We start from the raw sequence: 20694 nt of genomic DNA, 5'->3' as shown, positions 1-20694 counted from the left end.
AGGTGACATATCGATGTTCGAAAGTGGTGGGCAAAAAAGCGACAGAACTTCCTTGGTTGCTTTTAAGGGCCGTCCACATATTACGTAACGCTATTTTTGACCAATTTTTTACCCCCTCCCTCCCCCTTGTCACACTTCGTAAGGCAAGGTCAAACCCCTCTCTCCTTCGTTACGTAACGCTTTATGATTTTTGTTTTTTCGTTAATTTTGCTTATTTTGGGGGCTATTACAATAAGAAAAAACTACTTTAAATGGTAGAACTTTTTATTACAAAATGCTTGTATTCTGAAAATATTGTAGTGTTTTTCGCGAATAAATCAAAGTATGTATTAGAAAATGGTAGAACCGTAATAATATTTTAACCCAATAAGGTTGCTTAATTAAGCAATCCTAATTCTTCAAAACTGCATACTGTCGCTTTCCCAAGGAGATCGCACCCATCCTTTTAAGTCACCGATGATGTCAAGGAGGAAATACTGCCAGACGATGCAGATGAAACAAGAGCTAAAGAACTGACATCGAACTCTCTTTCAGGGATCGAGGATGTTTCGTGCATTTGAACTTTGCCAGTATCGACGATGCAAAGTTCTCTTCCTCGTCGACCACAGATTCGAATTGGATGCACACGTGAAGGAGCAGGGAAATCTCGTTGGGACACAAGCTTTCCAGCCTCTTCTTTGGACTTTGGATTTTAGTTTACCCCTTTAGAAATTCTTCCTGTCCTAAATCAGTGCGAGAATGCGAATAAACTCAAAATATTCAGAAATATTCAATCCAAAAATTTCAAAAAAAAAAAAAAAAAAAAAAAACAGTACGAGACGAATTAGGTTTTTAATTTCCTACTTTGATCTGCAAATCGTGGATCATTTCATTGCGGAAATTATTATTTCACGAAAAAGAATTTCTTCTGTTTCACATGCGAAACCCCTTAGAAGAGAGGAGTGACAATGATTCAAATCAAAGGTTTTAGATAATATTCTTAAAAATAGTGATATGAGTGGGTACACCTAGGGCATTTTCAAGCAGTGGTTACAATAACTAACTCCAGAAAAGCTTGTTCCGTAAATCCAATGCTGCGATAGCCACAAAACGGAGTTTTACTGTATTGTAATATACGCAGGGTTCGTTACCAGTAATGCTGTCTAGTGCGTCTTCGAATCCCTTCTGTACGATTCAATTTATATAGGCTATAGTTCGCAATTTTCCAAAACAATGGAAATATTTATTTATCTACATGTATATAAAAATGAAAGTGACTGCGTTTGTAACTTAATGACTCTTAACCACCCGATCGATCTCGATCTAACTTTTAACATAGATGAAGTTCGGCTTGGGGTGGTTTTTGTTATTTTACTCTGATGGTGCGACTTGGAGATGATCGAAAATTACAGATGCTAGTCGTCAAATCCATAGTTTTCGGGGTCGCTGAGATAAACAGTGACACTTCCGATGCCGTTTAAATCCAAAGTCAGCCCCGCAACCTGGAGGAAGGGGAGGGGTGACATATAAAAATATTCGAAAATGACCAATATTAGTGTTGAGTCCATAGTTTTCGGGATGGTGGAAATGAAGAGTAAAACTTTTGATGTCGTTTAAATTAAAATTTAGCCTCGCAACTTGGGGGAGGGGGAGATGTATAAAATTGATCAAAAATGACCGATGTTAGGGGCAAATCCATAGCTTTTGGGGTCGCGGAGATGAAGAGTGGCACTTTCGATGCTGTTTAAATTTAAATTCAGCCCCCATTAGTACTCCTAAGTGGAAGGTGGCATGTAGAAATACACTGCTCCACAGAACTTAAGCAACCCGAGAGAACGTGGTATAACTGACGTGTGGGGCCCATTCAACACTGGTTAGTGGCATGCACATACACGCAGGCATACAGGCAAGGCGAGCACCCACTCTATCGCATAAGCAGCACCGTTGCAAGCGCGGTGAACAACTTATGCCATGGGACGTATACGATAGCCCAGTAGTGTCCGAAACTCCAAGCACTGAGTTAGTGGTTCTTGTGTAGGGTACACACCTTGCAATGGCTGGTAGACGATATTTGAGTGACTGACCGCGGGCGAATAACTGGACGGTTGGAATTGGGCCGATCGCAAGTGGAAGTAGCGCAGGAATTCAACGTGAACAAAAGTGTTGTGTCGAGGCTGTGGAGTCGCTTCCAAAATGGAGGTGGTCAGTAGGCGTCATGAAGGAGGCCATCCGAAGTCGAGGATCGATTTCTCACAATTTCTGCCAAACGTAACCGTCAAGCTTCATGCTCTCAACTGACCAATGATTGTTTCAGGCTACAGGACAACGCGTGAGTCGTGAAACTGTTCGTCGGCGGTTCAATAGTTCAGGACTGTATGTAAAAAGGCTTGTGCTGTGTGTGCCATTGAAACTTTAGCACAAACGTGCGCGTTACACAGGGTGTCAGGAACATATTGCATGGGGGGAACACCAGTGGACGCATGTCATGTTCTCCTATGAGTCGACATTCAGCCTGTCGTCAGATTCTCGTCGAACTTTAGTATGGAGAGAGCCAGGAACACGCTATCATCCAAACTTCATTGCTGAACGCCCGTCCTATGCGGTGGTTCCATTATGGTGTGGGGTGGAATTATGCTGGATGGGATTACGGACGTCCATATTGTGCAACATGACACTTTGACAGCACAATGGTACCGGAATGAAACTCTCAATACACATGTGCGCAATTTCCGCGGAGCATTTGGTCCAGACTTCCTATTCATGGATGACAATGCCCGGCTACACCGTGCACATCTTGTGTCCGAGTATCTGGAGAGCGAAGACATTACGCGTATTGCATGACCTGCATATTCGCCAGACTCGGATCCCATCGAGCATGTGTGGGATGCTTTTGGGCGGCGAATAGCGCAGCGCAGTCCACCAACATGTACTCTCCCTGACCTGCAAACAGCTCTTATCGAGGAGTGGCGCCATCTGCCGCAAGACTTGATCAGCACTGATTTGCAGCATGGAAGCCAGATGTCGTGCCTGTATAGCTGTTCGTGGTGGTCACACGTCATCTTGACTGCCCATGCCCTCGCACAATCCAGCTTCACCTGTTGAGGTATTGTGCTAAACTTTTTGGTCACTCTGTACATCCTAACTGTATTGTTCGTCTTTACTTGTGTTGCATTATACATCTGAACCGTCTGTTTGTTGCAGTGATCGTGTCATTTTATTTTCTGCCACTTTGTTCGAGTTGCTTAAGTTTTGTGGAGCAGTGTAATTGAAAATAACCGATATTAGTGTCAAATTCATAGTTTTTAGGATCCCTAAGTTGATTGGTGACAGTTTTGGAGTCCTTTATGTCCAAAATGAAATGTATTCTCCCCGTGCAAAGAACGGGTATTCTACTAGTTTATTTATAAAAAAGAAAAGAACCGAATAAAATTATTTGTTTAAAAGATTGCATATAAATTTGAGAATAAAAATAAAAATTACAGAAAAAACGCGTTACGTAACGAAGACCTAAACCCCCTCTTCCCTCTTTGTCACGCTTCGTAACGCAAGGCTGAACCCCTTCCCCCTTTGCCGCGTTACCGGTACGTAATATGTGGACGACCCCTTATACTACTTTAGATAAAATAAATAAAGTCGCAAATTCTATTTTCTGAAAGTGTGCAATTCTTTTTTAAAAACATGGCCACTATTTCGTTCTACTGATTGCTCCTACCTGTGTCTCTAAGTTCATTGATGCATTTACACAACTAACATGCATAAAACATTGCGTTCTGTAAAATTGTAACATTTCACAGTCCAACCTTACATTTTCCACAAAAGAAGATAACGACCGTTCTGAAAGCAAAAATATGTTCAAAAAGAAATAATATAATCATTCGTATTCATGATTAGGATAAAACATACAATATGTAAATTATTGACATTCAAAAATCTTAACCGTTAAACAGTCTGTCTTCTTCGTTAAAATAATTAAATAAGGACAAACTAACATATACGAGGTCAGTACGAAAAGTAACAGCTATAAAATATACAAGTTGTAGTGTGTCTAAGACAATGACACTTGAACTCTCTTCAAGGAGACACTTTGAGCACTCACACACTTCTCCCAACATCTCTACCGCTTTCCAAAATTTTTCAGTGGCGGCTTTTGAGGGAAGACACATTGATAAATAGGTTGAGTTGAGTTGATTTTGAGTTTAACGTCAAGTTCAGCAGCTAGGCTATATGAGACGTGGAATCCGAACCACATGAGCTCCCGCCAGGAATCGAACTCGGGTCTCCCATGCCAAAGGCGCGTACGTTAACCGCTTAGCTACGAAGGAGCTCCATTGGTAAATAGGGTTGCCACCTATCCCGAATTAGACGGAACATCCCGAATTTTAAGGAAATTTTCTGTGCCTCGAATTATGCCTAAGACATTTATAAATACTTCTAAAATATGCTATAGGAATTCTTAGGTAAATTTCGACTCACCTATGACTATCGAGATATTAATATGGTTCTATAAAATATTTCGGGTTGATAGCAGTGAGATCAACACCAATTATATGATTCTTTGACCGGCTCAATTGTTCATTAACTTCTGTTCAAGTAAGTGCCAAAAAAACTGACGCTAAATTTTAAAATAGGTGAATTGTTCCGTGTACAAATTTAGATATGAAGAACCGCAAACTACATTAGGCTTGCCAACTGACTGGTATTTTTATGAGTTCAACTATATTTTACGAGGTTTAAAATTCAAGTATTGTTTACCTGTTTTGAGGATTATGAGCGGATGACGGAAATTTCATTTTTCAAAGTTGGAAACCTTAGTCTGCGCATGTTCGATAAGTATGCCCTGGTTTAGCTTTACCAAACGGTGGTAACCCTATCGGTAAAGAATTACTTAATTTCTACAGAGTAAGAAAAAAACTTAAAATGTGTATTGTACTCGGATCAAAATAAGAAACAAGCTGATGTCCGGAGAGGTATGTGTTGTCCTGGTATCGTGTAATGAGTATTTCGCTGAGGCATCTCTCTGTGCTCCTTTCAATTCGGTTAACGAAATTCTGGACTTGCGTTAAAAGACGGCACTTTTTTTTTAAAAAAAAAAAAAAAGAAACAGAAATCCATATGTAACTACCGCCACGACATTTGTGATTGGCCCCCTCACCACAAATTTCCATGTAGTTCAAAATTGTCAATTCGGTTTTAATTTTGATCCGAGTATAATACACTTAACTTGCAGCGATAAAATGATAATTTTTACCGATGTGATTTACACCCTCAAGACCTGCCACTTGTATTACTAATGGTGATTCTGCGTTCTGAAAAAACAGAAACCTCGGAGCAACACATTTGAGTTCAAGAAAGATAATTTACCCAGCCAAGTAATTTACTATTTTGTGCAAAACAGCTTGCACGAGAAGCGATGAATAAGTAACAACGTTTTCGCAGTCGATCAACCAATCAGCAACTGAATACAACTGCGACTATTTTCTCCGTACTGCATCTTTCATCCGCTGAAGAACACAAGATAGTCCTTACTAATTTTTGGACTTAAAGGGGTGTTCTTGTATTGAACATCATCTCAATCAAGAACTACGATTACCAAAGTATACATTTTGCTGTGATTCTGACTCTTTGTGAAAACGACTATGTCACATTTGTATTTTTGCTGTACTTATTGCATTGACACTACTCGGTTACGTATCCATTTGAATAGTTGATAGAGGTGAATGTTCCACTTTGACGCAGCTGTACTTACTCAGCCACTACAAAAGTACGGATTTCATAATACAAGTATGAGTTATATGTCTTACAGTATTTCCAACCTAAACAGCAGGCACGTGTATGCCTTGTGATAGACCCTAAGTACAAGATCAAACTGGCCCAAGATCTACATAGGTAAGCGACAGGGGCGGATCCAGGACGGACTTCTGGGAAGGGGGGGGGCGGTGAGTTGTAATACTGCTACTTGGAGTTAATTTTAAGAGCTCCAAACTCCTGAATGGGTTTTATTTATATATATATAAAATAAGAAAGTTCCCTCTTCTGGGGAACATTGCCCCGATCGCCCTCCTTGGATCCGCCACTGGTAAGCGGGCTCTTTAACGTGGAGGTCGCTAGTCTGTCAGTATTTTCAGTCAGTTTTTACTGGCAGTGACCATGGGTACTCAACAACGTTTAATACATGGGTTGTTACTGTATGAATTCGAACTTGGGCATATTGCTGTTCTAGCAGCTCGAAACATTTGCCATGCGAAAATTACAGCACAGTAACTCGTTGGTTCCAGAAATTCCTTGCAGGTTGTAAAAATGTCGAGTAACTGCCAATGTCCGGCCACTCCAGGGTAACAAATTCTGAGGTCATACGACACATTATTAAGGAAAATCCATCCACCAGCACAGCAGCAGCAAACCAACACGGCTTATCCCAGTACACTGTAGTATTTCATCTTCATGAACTCGGGTAAACTATTAGGATCTGCCGCATTGTGCCACATGAGTTGATTCAAGCTCAGGGTCGGAGAAAGGTGGATGTGTGGAAGACCTGCTGCAATTTCTGCGATAAACTCGTGGTCTGTGTGTGGTAGAACTACGATCGGGTAATTCACTTCGAGTTCGTACCAGTCATGACCCTACAACGAATGACGAATTATACCGAACAGTTAAGTTGAATGGATGCAGGCTGCACTACGCCAATATATGTTGAATGGATGCAGTCTGCACTAGCGGTATATATGTTTTGGTAAACCGAAAGCGCGCCCTGGTGCAACACGAGAATGCAAAGCCATACTCAACTCGAAAAACATATCAAATATGCATATGCCTTTTTTCTGCAAATTTTTGGGTTCTTTTGGACTCGAGATTTTTTGAAAATACTTCGGAAGAGGCTTAGGCCCCTTCAAACCGTTTTTTTTTTTTTTCGCAGAAACGAAAACTATCTGTCACTTTATTTTATGTATAGTATCTACCTGCAAAATTTCATTGAAATCGGCGTGCAATATTTTGCGGATGTTCCATGTAAGCATTTTCCTAACGATACTCATGATCAGCATGTTAATCTAAGGAGGATCTAGTCTTGACAGAAATTCATTAAAAATGACTAACTTATAATATCCAATGATTAGTCGGAGGCCCAGTTAGAATTAAAATGCTTGGTAAGAAAGAGTCGACTACGGACTTTTAATGAAATTTTGCATAACAGGTCCACTTTGACGCCATGTTTCACCTGGATCTAATGGGTTCAGCCATAGACAGCAGGTACTTCAGAGCTCATTTTAACGACAACAAAGCATTTTCAGATAATATTAGAAATAACGGGGTTTAGCAAAACAGATCTCATTTAGTCAGAATACACTAAAAAGTTAACATGAACAAAAATCGTCGATTCATTAACATAAAATAACAAATCAATGTTTTACCTGGCATGGTATGACTTAATAGTTGAACGTTCGCAAACTTTCTTTTGATTTCAAAATATCCTGCTCCCCACATTCCTATTATTTTGTTAACAAATTCATCCACCTTATACTTCATATATGGATCCAAATAGTTGGCTCCTTCTCGCAGATAATGGAGTTTCTGGTTTACAATTTGAACCATTTCATTGAATCTTGCTTTAAACCATTGTTCTTGTTGTTCAAGATAGCAAAGTTGTTCGTGTTCTTGAAAAAGATACTGGAGCTATAAGACATAAATAGAAGTTTTGTTAATGTACATACAGCATTCTCTATATTCTTGTTAATCCGTTAACTAAATTTTACATAGAATTGGCTCTTATGTTTTAAGATTTCTCAGGTTTCAGAATTCAAGATTCGAGATAAAACTTTCAGATGCAAATTTGGTGGTTATTATTTAAATGAAATTTTGAAATTTTTCGTCATTTATAATGCACACGTGTGAGATGTATTATCGTTTCTCTTTGCATATTTTTACTTTTAAAACTCCCAAAACTGCACTCTTGGCGAACACTCGTTAGAAGGACAGTGTCTAGCAGTAGGCTTGTGATACGTATTGGGGATGGCCAGAACCTGTTCCTGGTGGAACCGCTTTTCGGCTTTGAACGGATCCGGTCCTAGAAGATCCGGTTCAGGAACCGGTTTTCGGAGCCAGGTCTGGAACCGGTTCTGAAAACCTGAACTGAACCGGTTCCGCCGGAACCGGAACTTTGTGGCCATCTCTACGCTAAACCCGAGCTGCTGGCAAGCTGTGAACAGTGTTCTAGATGAAATGGTGGGAGCGACAGGCAGGCGCTCAGGCGGCGGCCGCTTGTCTTATTTGGCTAAACAAACTGGGTAACTGGCAAACTCATTGGCTAAACAGACAAACTCATTTGGCTAAACACCCATTGGGAGACCATTTTTTTTTTCTGGGGAGCACAAGCGGGTCTGGGCGGGAGGGCACAAGCGCGTGGTCCTCTTTACAGTGTTTCGAAGGTGAACTTTGTGCCTCCTTTACGGGTCTTTGAGGGCTTTTGGATCCAGGTCTGGAATCGGTTCCTAAGATCCGGTTCTGGAACCGTGTTTTTGGATCCAGGCTGGAACCGGTTCCTAAGATCCAGCTCTGGAACCGGGTTTTCGGATCCAGGTCTGGAACCGATTACGAAACCGGTTCTGAAAACCGGAGGAACCGATTCCGCCGGGACCAGAACTTGTGGCCATCCCTAGTGCGTACGTCTTTAGGGTGATCATCACATCAGCTCCCCTCACCGTTTTTGCTAGTTTTTTAGACCGGAGTTCATTACTTCTGTCTTTCGAGTAGTCGCCCCCTCATGATGCTGGGTGAACCACGAAATGCCAACAGCACCTGGTGAGTACAGATAGTCACCCATCATTCCCGTTACCAGACCCGGTACTGACTTTGCTGATCTGATGAGAAGGGTTATTCCATTGCGGCTAGGGCGTTAGCTATGTTTTTACTTTTTACTTTAAAAAGGGAAGAAATATATGACTTCAAAAATATATCACGTTTATTGTATTTATATTAATTTATTAATCAACGGACATCCTACAAATAAGTTTCTTGTATGTATATCAAGTACAATTACCGAAGTTGTGACTATAGAAACATAGTTTATACAATACAATTAAGTGCATGGAAAAGTTAATACTTTTTTTATTTTTTATTTATTTATTTATTTTTTTTACATAATAAGAGTTGTTGACAATATCTGAACATTTATCTTTTAAGCTCTGATTGGAGCTTAGGGTAAAGATTTTAAAGATGAAATATGTTTAAAATGACCAAAAGTGGACTTGATTCATTTTACAGAGAAGGCACCAGTGGCGTATTTACGATTTTGTTTCAGGGGGGGGCTTTGCTAACTTTCGAGGGGGGCTTTGCCTCAAATTTTGAAAATTCTGCAAGATATTTCATATACTTTACTATAGTAAGTGAGATTTCGGGGGTCTTAAGCCCGCAAGCCACCCCCCTAAATACGCCACTGGAAGGCACTATATACAGATTTTTAAAAAGCAATTTTCATAGAGTACCTATCACGGTCGTGTTACCCATGAGACGAGACGAGACTGGATTTTCGTGTCGAGAGCGAGAAGTCTTTCAAAAGAAACGCATATGTAACTTTCGAGACGAGACTGCAGTGTAAGGCCACATTTTCGAGACGAGAAAGCCCCAAATATTGTTTCGTGGGCAATACTATTACCACCGTGAAAAATCTACGAGATACTAATGGTATATTTAACTTCCAACGTAAGTACATAAGGATAGATGTACAAATACTTTCTGTTGAAGTACACATTACTTACGTCTAATTCAGCATCTTCTGTGAGTGTACAACATTCATCCTTAGGTACAACAGCCACAGGAATTAAATTTACAGCTTGCTGAATTGCCACAACCCTCCTGCAAATTAATAAAGAATTTTAGCGTACGAATACAAATGGATCTACATAAGATATTACTTACTAACAGAATTATGGCCTATGTTTAGCAGAAGGGGTCCAGCTCTTTTCTCTAAAAAATGATACAATTTTGGTAATTTCTGTTCATATTCGGTTAGTTTAGGGTAGGTTAGGTTTGTTTAGGTTAGGTTAGGTTTAGTTTAGTTTATGTTATATTAGTGTAGGGGTACCGCATAATTTTGCAAAAAATGATAGAATTTAGCTTATTTCTACAAATATGAGGTTAGTTTAGGTTAGTCCAGGTTAGCTTAGGTTAGTTTATGTTAGGTTAGGTTAGATTTGGTTACGTTATGTTACGTCTAAGTACTTGCATCATTCATTTCTCTTGTAAATTTTGTGTGTTTTACGTGCTTCTGGACCCCTTGTACTAAACATACTCCAGAATTATCAACGAATCCACAAACAGGAACCCGAAACGAAATTTCAATTTTAAAAAAATGAAATTAAATAAATATTTCAGTTTAAGGTCCCATGATTATGCTAAGGAAGACGAATGATTGTGGAAGGATCATTGGAATGAGAATAATTGGGAGAAAACGGGAGTACCTCGAGAAAATCCGTGGACACAATGTCGTCCATCACAAACTTATTTGATCGGGAATTGAAACAGGGACCCCACACACGAGGTAGCACTATCACTGAACCACCATGCCCCCTAAAAAAAAAAAAAGTAAATAGAAAAACAAAAAAGGGTTATTATTTGGCATAAATTCTATTATCAGATCACGTAACAAAAGACAGTTAATTCATAACTTTTATGAATATTCCTGATCAATAGCATTTAAGTCAAAACATTTTAAACAATAATAACAAATCAACATTCTTGCGTGTCCGCGGGTTATAAAGAAATGTCTTTCCTTGTGTGATGGAAATATTCTTCTGTTACCATGAGAATTACTATTTATATTTTTCTGGATCTTGAACCTATTTTAATAATAATAATAATAATAATAATAATAATGTAAAGATTATACTCATTTTGAATAGTCAAGTTGACCCATGGGCATGAAGATATTCTTGCCTTCGGCACCTAGTTAGTTCATGTAGTTAGCATTTTGCTTCTTCTTTCCCCCTCCCCCCCCGCAGGTTACAGAGATTGTGAATTGATGCATATGCATCTTGGAAAGTTGCGTCATTGACCGAAACATATGAAACATAGCATGCATACGATGACCCAAAATGACCATATAATCATTCGCAATAATGTCTCCTGTGAGTAATCACAGAATTCCCAGAGAATAAGCAAATTGCGACCCACAGCATCACAATGCACTCACCATATTTCACGGTAGGGAGGGGACAGTTAGGAGCATGAACTTTTCTGAAGCGTCCTCACTGCCTGTTGTCGAAAATAAAGCGAACGTAAACTCATCGGGTCATACTATGTTTACAATCATTTTTGCATTTGCTTCCATGTTATCAGTCATCAGTGGTTTATGTTACATGTTCGCAGCACCCGTGGCATCGTGTTAGAGTTTTGATTTCTTATTAGGAGTTTCCCCTGAGTGGTAATCCGCTTTATTGCTCGGCGGGACCTGTCACTGAGAATTTGATTCCGACCATTGTTCCTCTTCGCCGATGTAGCTTTTCTGTGAGTTTTGTTGGCCATTCTCGCCTTCGACGCTTTCCCTCACCACGCAAAACACTTACTATTTTCGTCATACTCGCATTACATAACTGAGCGCCAACAATTTGTCCTCTTTGGAAATCAGATAAATCTTCCATTTTACACTATCAGTTTACTGCACACTGCCATTCTACTGCTCATCACATAGTACAAGTTTGCTTTGAAACATCACCAGCAACAGCCCACCACTGAGGTCGCTCCCTGACCGTTGCTAACCCAGACATTTGACTTTTTTTAAACTTCAGGTGCATCCATTAAATTCATAGATATTTTCGTATGCCTATTATGACATTCCATACGTTATGTTTTAACTAATTTTCTTACGTAAGGACTATACGAGGGTAGGTTGATAAGTTCTCAGGCTACCCAGGTTCAAACAAAGCTAGATATAAAAGTTATATACGTTTATGAGGCTTATAATTTGTGAAGCTACTGTGCAAAATTTGGTTTGACTAAAATATTTTTTTTTTCAGGTCCAAAGTGAGGATGTCAAACCTCGTACCAGAAATTAGTAAATTTGAACACCGTGCATTCATCAAGTTCCTCTTTCTAAAGAGATTCTCGCCGAAGGAGATCCACAACGACCTTGTCACGACATTGAGGTACAAGGCACCGTCGTATGCCACTGTGAAGAAATGGACAGCGAACTTCAAACGTGGGCAGTTTGGTCTGAACGATGATCCAAGGCGTGGTAGACCAATTTCAGTGACTTCTCCCGAGATTATTGACGCCATTCACCGGATGATTCTCGACAATCACCGAATCCCGCTCAAACAGATAGAGGAGAGAGGATTGGGCATTAGTCATGAACGGGTGTGGAAAGTTATCCATGAAGATTTGGGTATGAGGAAGGTCGCGGCAAAATGGATTCCGAAACTTTTGAACGCAGATCAGAAGCATGAACGGGTGGGGGCAAGTAAAGCAGCTCTGTCCCAATTTCAAGCGGATAAGGTCAATTTTTTGCAAGCTGGTAACAGTGGACAAAACCTGGTTATATTTCTACGATCCCACGACGAAACAGCAATCGACGGAATGGCACCACGGCGGTTCTCCACGTCCGAAGAAGGCTAGGACACTGCGCTCCTCTGCTAAGGCTGTTGCTACGGTCTTCTGGGATTGAGAAGGAATTCTATTGCTGGAATATCTGAAATCGGGAGAAACCAGCGATGAAACTTATTATACATCTCTTCTGGACAAACTGAAAGCAGTACTAAAGGAGAAGAGACATGGAAAACTGTGAAAAGTGGTAATCTTCCTCCAGGACAATGCGTACTCACACAAGGCATGTCTAACATTGCAAAAATTAGAGGACCTACAGTTTCAAATACAGGAACATCCACCTTATTCGCCTGATTTGGCTCTGTCAGACTTTAATCTCTTTCCTAAATTTCAAAATGTTTTTAAAGGGAACGCATTTCAATGGCGCCGATGACGTCATTTCTCAAACAGAGGCCTGGTTTGCAGAGCATTAATCCGACTTCTATTTGTCCGGCCTGCAAACACTGCAGCAGCGATGTGAAAAGTGCATTGCACTATAAGGGGGATATGTTGAATAAAAACCCCAAGCTTCGCTTCCTATCTACTGGTTTTCTTGGTGAGGCTGAGAACTTATCAACCCATCCTTATATTTATATTTATTAATAGTTGAGTTGATGCCAGGATACTTACTGAATATCCGACTGAGCTTGTTGCAAATCCCAAGTGCCAATTTGTGGCAATTGATAAGTATCTATCACCTCCATAATTAGAACGTAAATACAATTGTGGGCTCCTAGAAACTAAAGTATAGGAGTTATAAAAGCATTTTAAAATTAATAATATAAACTAGCTAGAAATGATAATTATATCAGATAATGAAATGAGAATTTATACAAAAAATATATAATTATAAGTTCTTTCAAAATATGAAGAACATAATGTGCAAATAACTTGTATTGATTGAAAAATGTCATTTTTAAAAAATAAAATTTATTAGGGTTAGGGTAAAAACCGTAAATCAATTATTTACGATACTACTTGAAGTAATATACATAATCTTCCCTAAAGATATCTAAATGCAAAACTATTTATGTTTTAAAATCGTGAAAATTCGGTTTATTAAGATGCTCTAAACAGTTACCATATGAAATTGAAACCATAAATGAAAAACATTAAAAATTTGAACTATTATATTCCAGACTTGAATTTGAAATTGGCTATTTGGTAAGACTTCGTGGGCTATTATGTTCCATTTCTTCCTACACTGTGATTTTCACACATAGGTAAACAGATTAATTGATTATTGTTCAAAATATATTCATATTTTGTAGTACTTTGATTTTAATGCTTTAAGTTTGTGCTGACAATTATACAAGGCACATCTAGAAAATAAATTCTAATGGACTGTAAAATGAGATACGAATGTCAAAAGAAAAAGAAAATGATTTTACTAGTGTGGAGTTAATGGTACATAATCTACTTCTTAACAGATGCACCATCATTGTACTACATACAGGCATTTGTCGCAATGCGGCACCAGTTTTTGTATACATGTGTCAAATAATTCTGCTCCCTAGAACTGAAACCAGGATGTCACAATCAATCGTCTACAACTCAGCTGCACTGTCTAAACGTTGTCCAGCCAGAAATCGCTTCAGGTGGGAGAAGAGGTGGAAGTCGCAAAGCGCTGTAGGGGGTGGTTGAGGTCACATAGGATATCAATGTTTCGTCCTCGGTGACAATGTGATCAAGGAAATGGTCACCTTTTTGGTGACAATGTAGCAGGAAGGTCGAAGCGGATGCTACGTGCATCTTATGTTCCTCTATCAGTTGTTTTGGAACGGTAGTCGCTACGTAACGATCTCATGCAGCTAGGGAGGGAGATCTGCGGGAACTGATATGAAAATTTGGATATTGTGAACCGCCAGTTCTTCAGAATTGCTTGCAGTGCTCTTTCCACCAATTCAGGCGTAACCATGGACGGTCGGCTACTACGGAGTTCTCTGCACCTTGTGAGATCCGGTCCATACACTTGACACAACTGGCGCACACTGGACGAAATGGACAATCTAGCTGTGCAAAAGTCCAAAATTGAATTGCACCCATTGTACACGTAAAGAGTTACAGATGGCAAGAAAAACAGTAGAAAAATATTACGCTTTGTAGGGAAATGGATTTGCACGTATAAAAGACGGGTTGCGATAAAGTAGCAGCTATTACTAATAGTGGTCAGATTTAGAGGGTCAAATTTAACCCATCGTGCTCAACGTTTGCTCGACTGTTAGGAATCGAGAACTGCTGCATTTGCTGCTGCAGGGATGTACTGTGATTGAAATACAAATTGACTGAAAATGAGTTTACTGTACCACAAGTAGCATACGTACAACATCGGAAGTTGCTGTCCGTACAAAGAAGATTGTGATGTTGCATTTTAATGGAAAATAATAAAGATATCCACCTATATCTACCGAAGTACACGATTCGATTTTTGCCATTTTTTATATACTTTGCTATTAAAATTGTTTATTTGTTACTGAATATACTCGTTTTTATCTGTATTTGTCTTCTCCGGTCTCAGTGTGCTCTAGACATATGTTGCAACTGCAGCATCTTTGGTAGTTAGGATTCTTTATTCATTCCAAATACGCGTATGAAACAGCTTTCTCCGGGATATAGGCGTCGTATCCGAAATGATTAAACACATCATAAAATTGCAGTTTGCTGCAGCTAATGTCACTATTATTCCATACAAGAACATTTATGTATTACACATGAACATATTTCGAGGTGGATATCTATTATTTTCCATTAAAATGCAATATCATGTACTTTTTTTGTACGAACCTAGTATTAGTAATACCTGCTACTTTATCACAACCCTTTTATACGTGCAAACCCATTTTCCTACAAAGCGTAACATTTTTCTACTGTTTTTCTTGTCATCTGTGACTCCTTATGGGCACAATTGGTGTAATTCCAAACAACTTTATTTTGGACTTTTGCACAGCTAGATTGTGTATTTCGTCCAGTGTGTGCCGGTGGATCTCTGATAGTCCAGGAACTTTAGCATTTTTCTTCGGAAAAATTAGAAGCCAAGGTTTTTCTTCACAAAAGCGTTCGTTAGGTCATTCTAAATAACATTTTAAAAGTCCCCCACTTTCTGCTGTACGCTTCCCCTTTTTTCGGGGGGTGGAAGTGGGGGAGGAAAACGCAATTTAAAATACTATCAAATTCAGCTTATTCGCACGCTAACCTAAATATTCCGAATAAAAGAACAAACTTTACCGGGAACGCTTAGCACATTTACTCGTAAATGTTTCACAGGAAGTCCCAAAGAATATCGAGTCGGGTTTCGGAAATATGACGCCATCAAAATGACCGACACCAGAATTTGTAGTGTTTTGTAAGAATGGTTATAACTTTCCGCAGAATAGTGGTAAAACCGTCGTTTTTGTTTCAGATTGGAGATAACTAATTATCAAATGTACGGAATGAAACGTGTTGTCTGCATTGTTAATTTCTTTCGAGATACAATAACAAAAAACTAGTTTTTGAGTACCTGGTTTTAAGTATAAATGCAAATAACTCAGTAATCATAAAATATTTCAAAATATATCTTCAAACAATGATTGTAGAGCATTATAAAGCCTTTCCAACGGTACCTGTACCTGTTTTTTTTTTTTTTTTTTTTTTTTTGTATTTTGAAATGTAAGGAAGGTATGTTGTTTTATTTAATAGACCGACTCTTGTAAAGACAATATAAGCCTACTTTTTTTTTCTTAATTTTGAAAAAATTGGATATAAGATTCAATATCGCATTAGAATCCTTAAGTCACACACACCCCAGACACAGATACAAAAATGAGGATTTACAACGTTCTGCGATAGATTCTTATCGTTTGTAGAATAAGAAATGTAAAATTCAGTGTGATAATGAATAAGAAATGTAAACTATTCAACTTACCCGAAATGGTTTACTTATTGAGTTGCTTTGCTGATTGATAAATAGTAATTTTAATTATAGCAGGTCGACATGGTTTGTTACCTATATTTCTACGGCATCCATGAATATTTCACGTTCAGAGATTCCTTCCGTTGGAGTGACATTCAAACAGGATTGTCCGTGACAATTTGCACAAGCAAGAGAGCAGAACAGACCTAGCTTTCGACATTCATACACATTGCCGCATCCTTTAAATCATGAACAGAAAATCATTCTTAAAAGGGACGGCGGAGCAGGTGGCTGCGTTCATCGAATTGGTACTAACAAATTGTCTTTCATAACCCAACCCCACTCCTCAGGATTTAGTTGGTTTCCGAACCATGTTTGTAAGTGGTCATAAACCCGAAACAAATGTTGTTGTGCTGCAGCTGAAGTCGGTGGTAGGGCTTTTAAATCGACATACTTATTTCTCTTCGCTGATTTGGTGAAATAATGATAGCAGTAATCATTTAGTGAAATGTCATTTGCAGATGCACCGTATAACCCCCCCCCCAAAAAAAACTGTATGCCATTTTCAGTTATTTCTGCATGGGAAACATTACTTCGATTAAAAATTTCTACGACATGTTTTAAATCTTGACGTTTTTGTAATAATTTCAAACAAGCTGATTTCCCCTTCTGAAAATGGCAGATGTTCCATCACAGCCTGAAAAAGCATGTAGAAATAAAATGTGATTTTTGCATACACCTTCTAAACTCCTTGATGGGTAACTCTTCGGCTCTGTCTTTCCTTTTCCTGGCTTCAAGAAAAAATTTCTAAATTCGGCGGAGTTCGAGCTGTCATGATTACTAACAAATCAATATCCTCACCAACAATAACTGTAGAATTAGAATTAATTTTTGATATCGTGAGTGCGGTTTCTACAATGAGGACATCAGCATCATTCTCTGCTTGTTTGACATCAATATTGGCAGCCTTGAATTTATCAGTGAGCAAAAAAATAAACCTACTTTTGTTGTTTGCATTGGCGAGAAGGTTTTCTTGGCTCGTAGTCGCAACCATGTTTCTATCAAATATAATTGTTGTTGATGCTGCTTTCGAGCACCGTCGAAGTTGCTCCATACCTTTTACATTTCTCTGAGGATTACCATATCCATCAAATACGATGACAGTATTTTGACCGAAGTGTTTTTCCACATATGCCACATATTTATCACAAATATCCATGAAAGAATCGTTTTGACGCCACACCACTCGATGAAGAAGGAACCCTCCATCAACGACGTAGTTTGCGTTTCCGAGATCAGGATGAACATTGGTCGGGTTGAAGATATTGAATAAGGATGATTTCTTTGTTTTTCTTATTCCAGTTGCATCAAAAAGAGCCATTGGGTAAGGAGCCAGTTCGAAATTTAAACATGCTCGAAGGTCACCATCTGATCTTTTGATTACGCTGAATCGTTGAAATAACAGCAGTAGATGGACAGGCACAGTAACATCATGTACCGTAAGGTGACTGTTCACTGTTTGACGAGAAAGAACCCTATCAGTACGAGAATATTTTGTCATGAAAATTGTCACCAACTTTTCTTTCCATCATGGTTGCTCCAATGTTCAGTACATCGTAGCTGTTTATCTTCTCCACATTACCTGTAACCCCTGTTGCTATAGACATGATCACTTGTACAGTTGGGAAAGGGTTGTGGGCACTGAACCACTCTGATGCTTTCCTTACATCTTCTTGGTCCCGTTTGATTAGAGATTCTCGTGCATCTACATTCTGTTCTTCACTTGCAAACGAAATCCCACAAAAGTTTTCTTCAGAAATGTTGCTCGCACTTAACAAACCAACAACAAACTTAGTTAAAACATTCTCTTTTGTACTTCTTCCATGCACGAAGCCTCCTCGTATCTTTGAAGACTTCATGAGTCACTGTTCTATTGCCATATCTGTTGGAGTTCCACTAAAAAATTTGTCTGATCGCTTAATAGTGAAAAAGTCTGCAGTAAATTGTCTATAGATGTCTCCATCCATTATGTTCTCCAACATTACAATGTCTTGTACAAACAAGTTGGCACTTTTAACGTACAAAAAATGTCCTGCGGCGTGGAAATACGAAATCATCCTCTTCACTGCAGACAAATATGCCTTCCAGTCACCCATCCTCTCTGCCCTAATAAACTCTTTGAGGATTAACACCATGTCTAAATACTGGTCCCATAATTGTGCAGTTGGACCTCTCTCTTTTAGTTGGTTTTAGTTACAAAAATATGCAGGTACAGGTACCGTTGGAAAGGCTTTATAATGTTCTACAACCTTTATTTGAAGATATATTTTGAAATATTTTATGATTACTGAGTTATTTGCATTTACACTTAAAATCAGGTACTCAAAAACTAGTTTTTTGTTATTGTATCTCGAAAGAAATTAACAATGCAGACAACACGTTTCATTCCGTACATTTGATAATTAGTTATCTCCAATCTGAAACAAAAACGACGGTTTTACCACTATTCTGCGGAAAGTTATAACCATTCCCACACAACAATACAAATTCTGGTGTCGGCCATTTTGATGACGTCATATTTCCGAAACCCGACTCGATATTCTTTGGGACTTCCTGTGAAACATTTACGAGTAAATGTGCTAAGCGTTCCCGGTAAAGTCTGTTCTTTTATTCGGAATATTTGGGTTAGCGTGCGGGATTGAGTATAGCCCGCTCCCCCCAGTGATTTTTAATGAATCATAGTGATTCTAACGACTCATACTAGTTCATAATGAATCGGAATCGCATGTTATAAAGATTTAAGATGTAAATCTTGCGGTAAGGAAGCTTTAGTATAAGTAGTAGTAGTAGTAGTAGCGGTAGTAGTAGTAGTAGCAGTAGTGGTAGTAGTTAATAGCAATAGTAGTAGTAGTAGTTAGTAGCAATAGTAGTAGTAGTAGTAGTAGTAGGAAAGGGTTAGAAGCTCCGTAGGGGTTGGTTGGGTTCTGTTCTCGATATAAGTAGTAGTAGTAGTAGTAGTAGTAGTGACTCTTCCAGTTCCGGTGACAGAGAACTGGGGTAGCGGGCTATACACAAGCCAGCGTGCGAATAAGCTGAATTTGATAGTATTTTAAATTGCGTTTTCTCCCCGACTTCCACCCCCCGAAAAAAGGGGAAGCGTACAGCAGAAAGTCGGGGACTTTTGATATGTCATTTAGAATGAGCTAATGAACGTTTTAGTGAAGAAAAACCTTGGCTTCTAATTTTTCCGAAGAAACGCCCATTTTTTGACTAAAGTTCCTGGACTATGACGCAGACTTCTTCTTAGCGTGGAGAAACCTGATTACCGTGTGTACTCTACACTTTGGATGTGTGCAGCCATGCTTATCGTACCACAGTTCTTTCAACAGTGATTGCACGCATTGCGCTCTCGCTTCTACTTCTGGGCAAGGCATCCCGCTTTCACCACTCGTGCCACTTTGGAATACTTTCGAATTTACTTTCTGAATGCTTTTCGTAAATCCATGATTTTGTTAACTTCCTACTTCGAATTATTTTCCAGACCTTCATGCTTTATCTCCGATTCTATGTTTGCAGAACAACATTAAAAGATCATCTTTCTAGCAATTTTATAGCTTGAACTAATAAAGGTTTACTGTAAGCTTACATTTTAAGGAATTTCGGATTTGAGTTATAACCTATTTGAATTGAATAATTGGTACTCTTATACTATAATCTAATTTGTTTTAGTGGGAATAATAGTCAGTAAATGACGTTATACCTTATGCTTATGTAAAACAAAATACTTTCTTTTTATATTCACAATGTTTACCTCTGAAGTATCTCCTTTGTGAAATATATACACATTTGTTTAAGAAGAATACGATCAAATTTTTCTTATTTGAAAATTATTCATTGTACAGATTAGATATTTTATTTATTGTTATCGTTAACGTATCTAGCTCGTTTCTTTTTCTCTCTGCATAGATTTCCCTGTAAATATTCTCAACTTTCTCCTCTGAGCACCATCACTCACCTTCTTATGCATTTATAGTAAATTTTGTCGTCAGTTAATCACAATATGCACTGACATAATGAAGTTCGGTCAACATAATAATATTTTGTAATTATACAAATTTTATAAATTAAATATTGTTCCATCACTGTATTGAATTAATTATATAAGGTGATCCAAAATTTAGCATACTCGTGTGATTATTGAATGTGAGATGTGTAGTAATATTGCAAGGTGATATTATCTTAGTCGTTTACTC

General features: G+C 38.6%; 1 protein-coding gene across 2 annotated transcripts in view; it reads right to left on the bottom strand.

Moving 5' to 3' along the window:
- The window catches only part of LOC145674765 (uncharacterized), a 35073-nt gene extending 14623 nt beyond the window's left edge, over positions 1-20450 (bottom strand). The window contains exons 1-5 of one of the 2 annotated variants that reach the window (XM_081744955.1): positions 20253-20450; positions 13180-13289; positions 9729-9825; positions 7386-7647; positions 3692-3813 (exon numbers count right to left, since the gene is read on the bottom strand). In XM_081744955.1, coding sequence (XP_081601081.1) covers positions 3692-3813; positions 7386-7647; positions 9729-9825; positions 13180-13253 — 555 coding nt within the window. In that variant the 5' untranslated portion in view covers positions 13254-13289; positions 20253-20450. The remainder of the gene's footprint in view (positions 1-3691; positions 3814-7385; positions 7648-9728; positions 9826-13179; positions 13290-20252) is intronic. The other variant, XM_081744954.1, reaches the window with a different exon arrangement.
- Between the last annotated feature and the right edge of the window lie 244 nt (positions 20451-20694).

This window comes from Thermobia domestica, chromosome 18 (genome assembly GCF_964235325.1).
Source record: "Thermobia domestica chromosome 18, izTheDome1.hap1.1, whole genome shotgun sequence".
Lineage (NCBI taxonomy): Eukaryota > Metazoa > Arthropoda > Insecta > Zygentoma > Lepismatidae > Thermobia > Thermobia domestica.
This window is presented reverse-complemented; position numbering and strand designations above follow the sequence as displayed.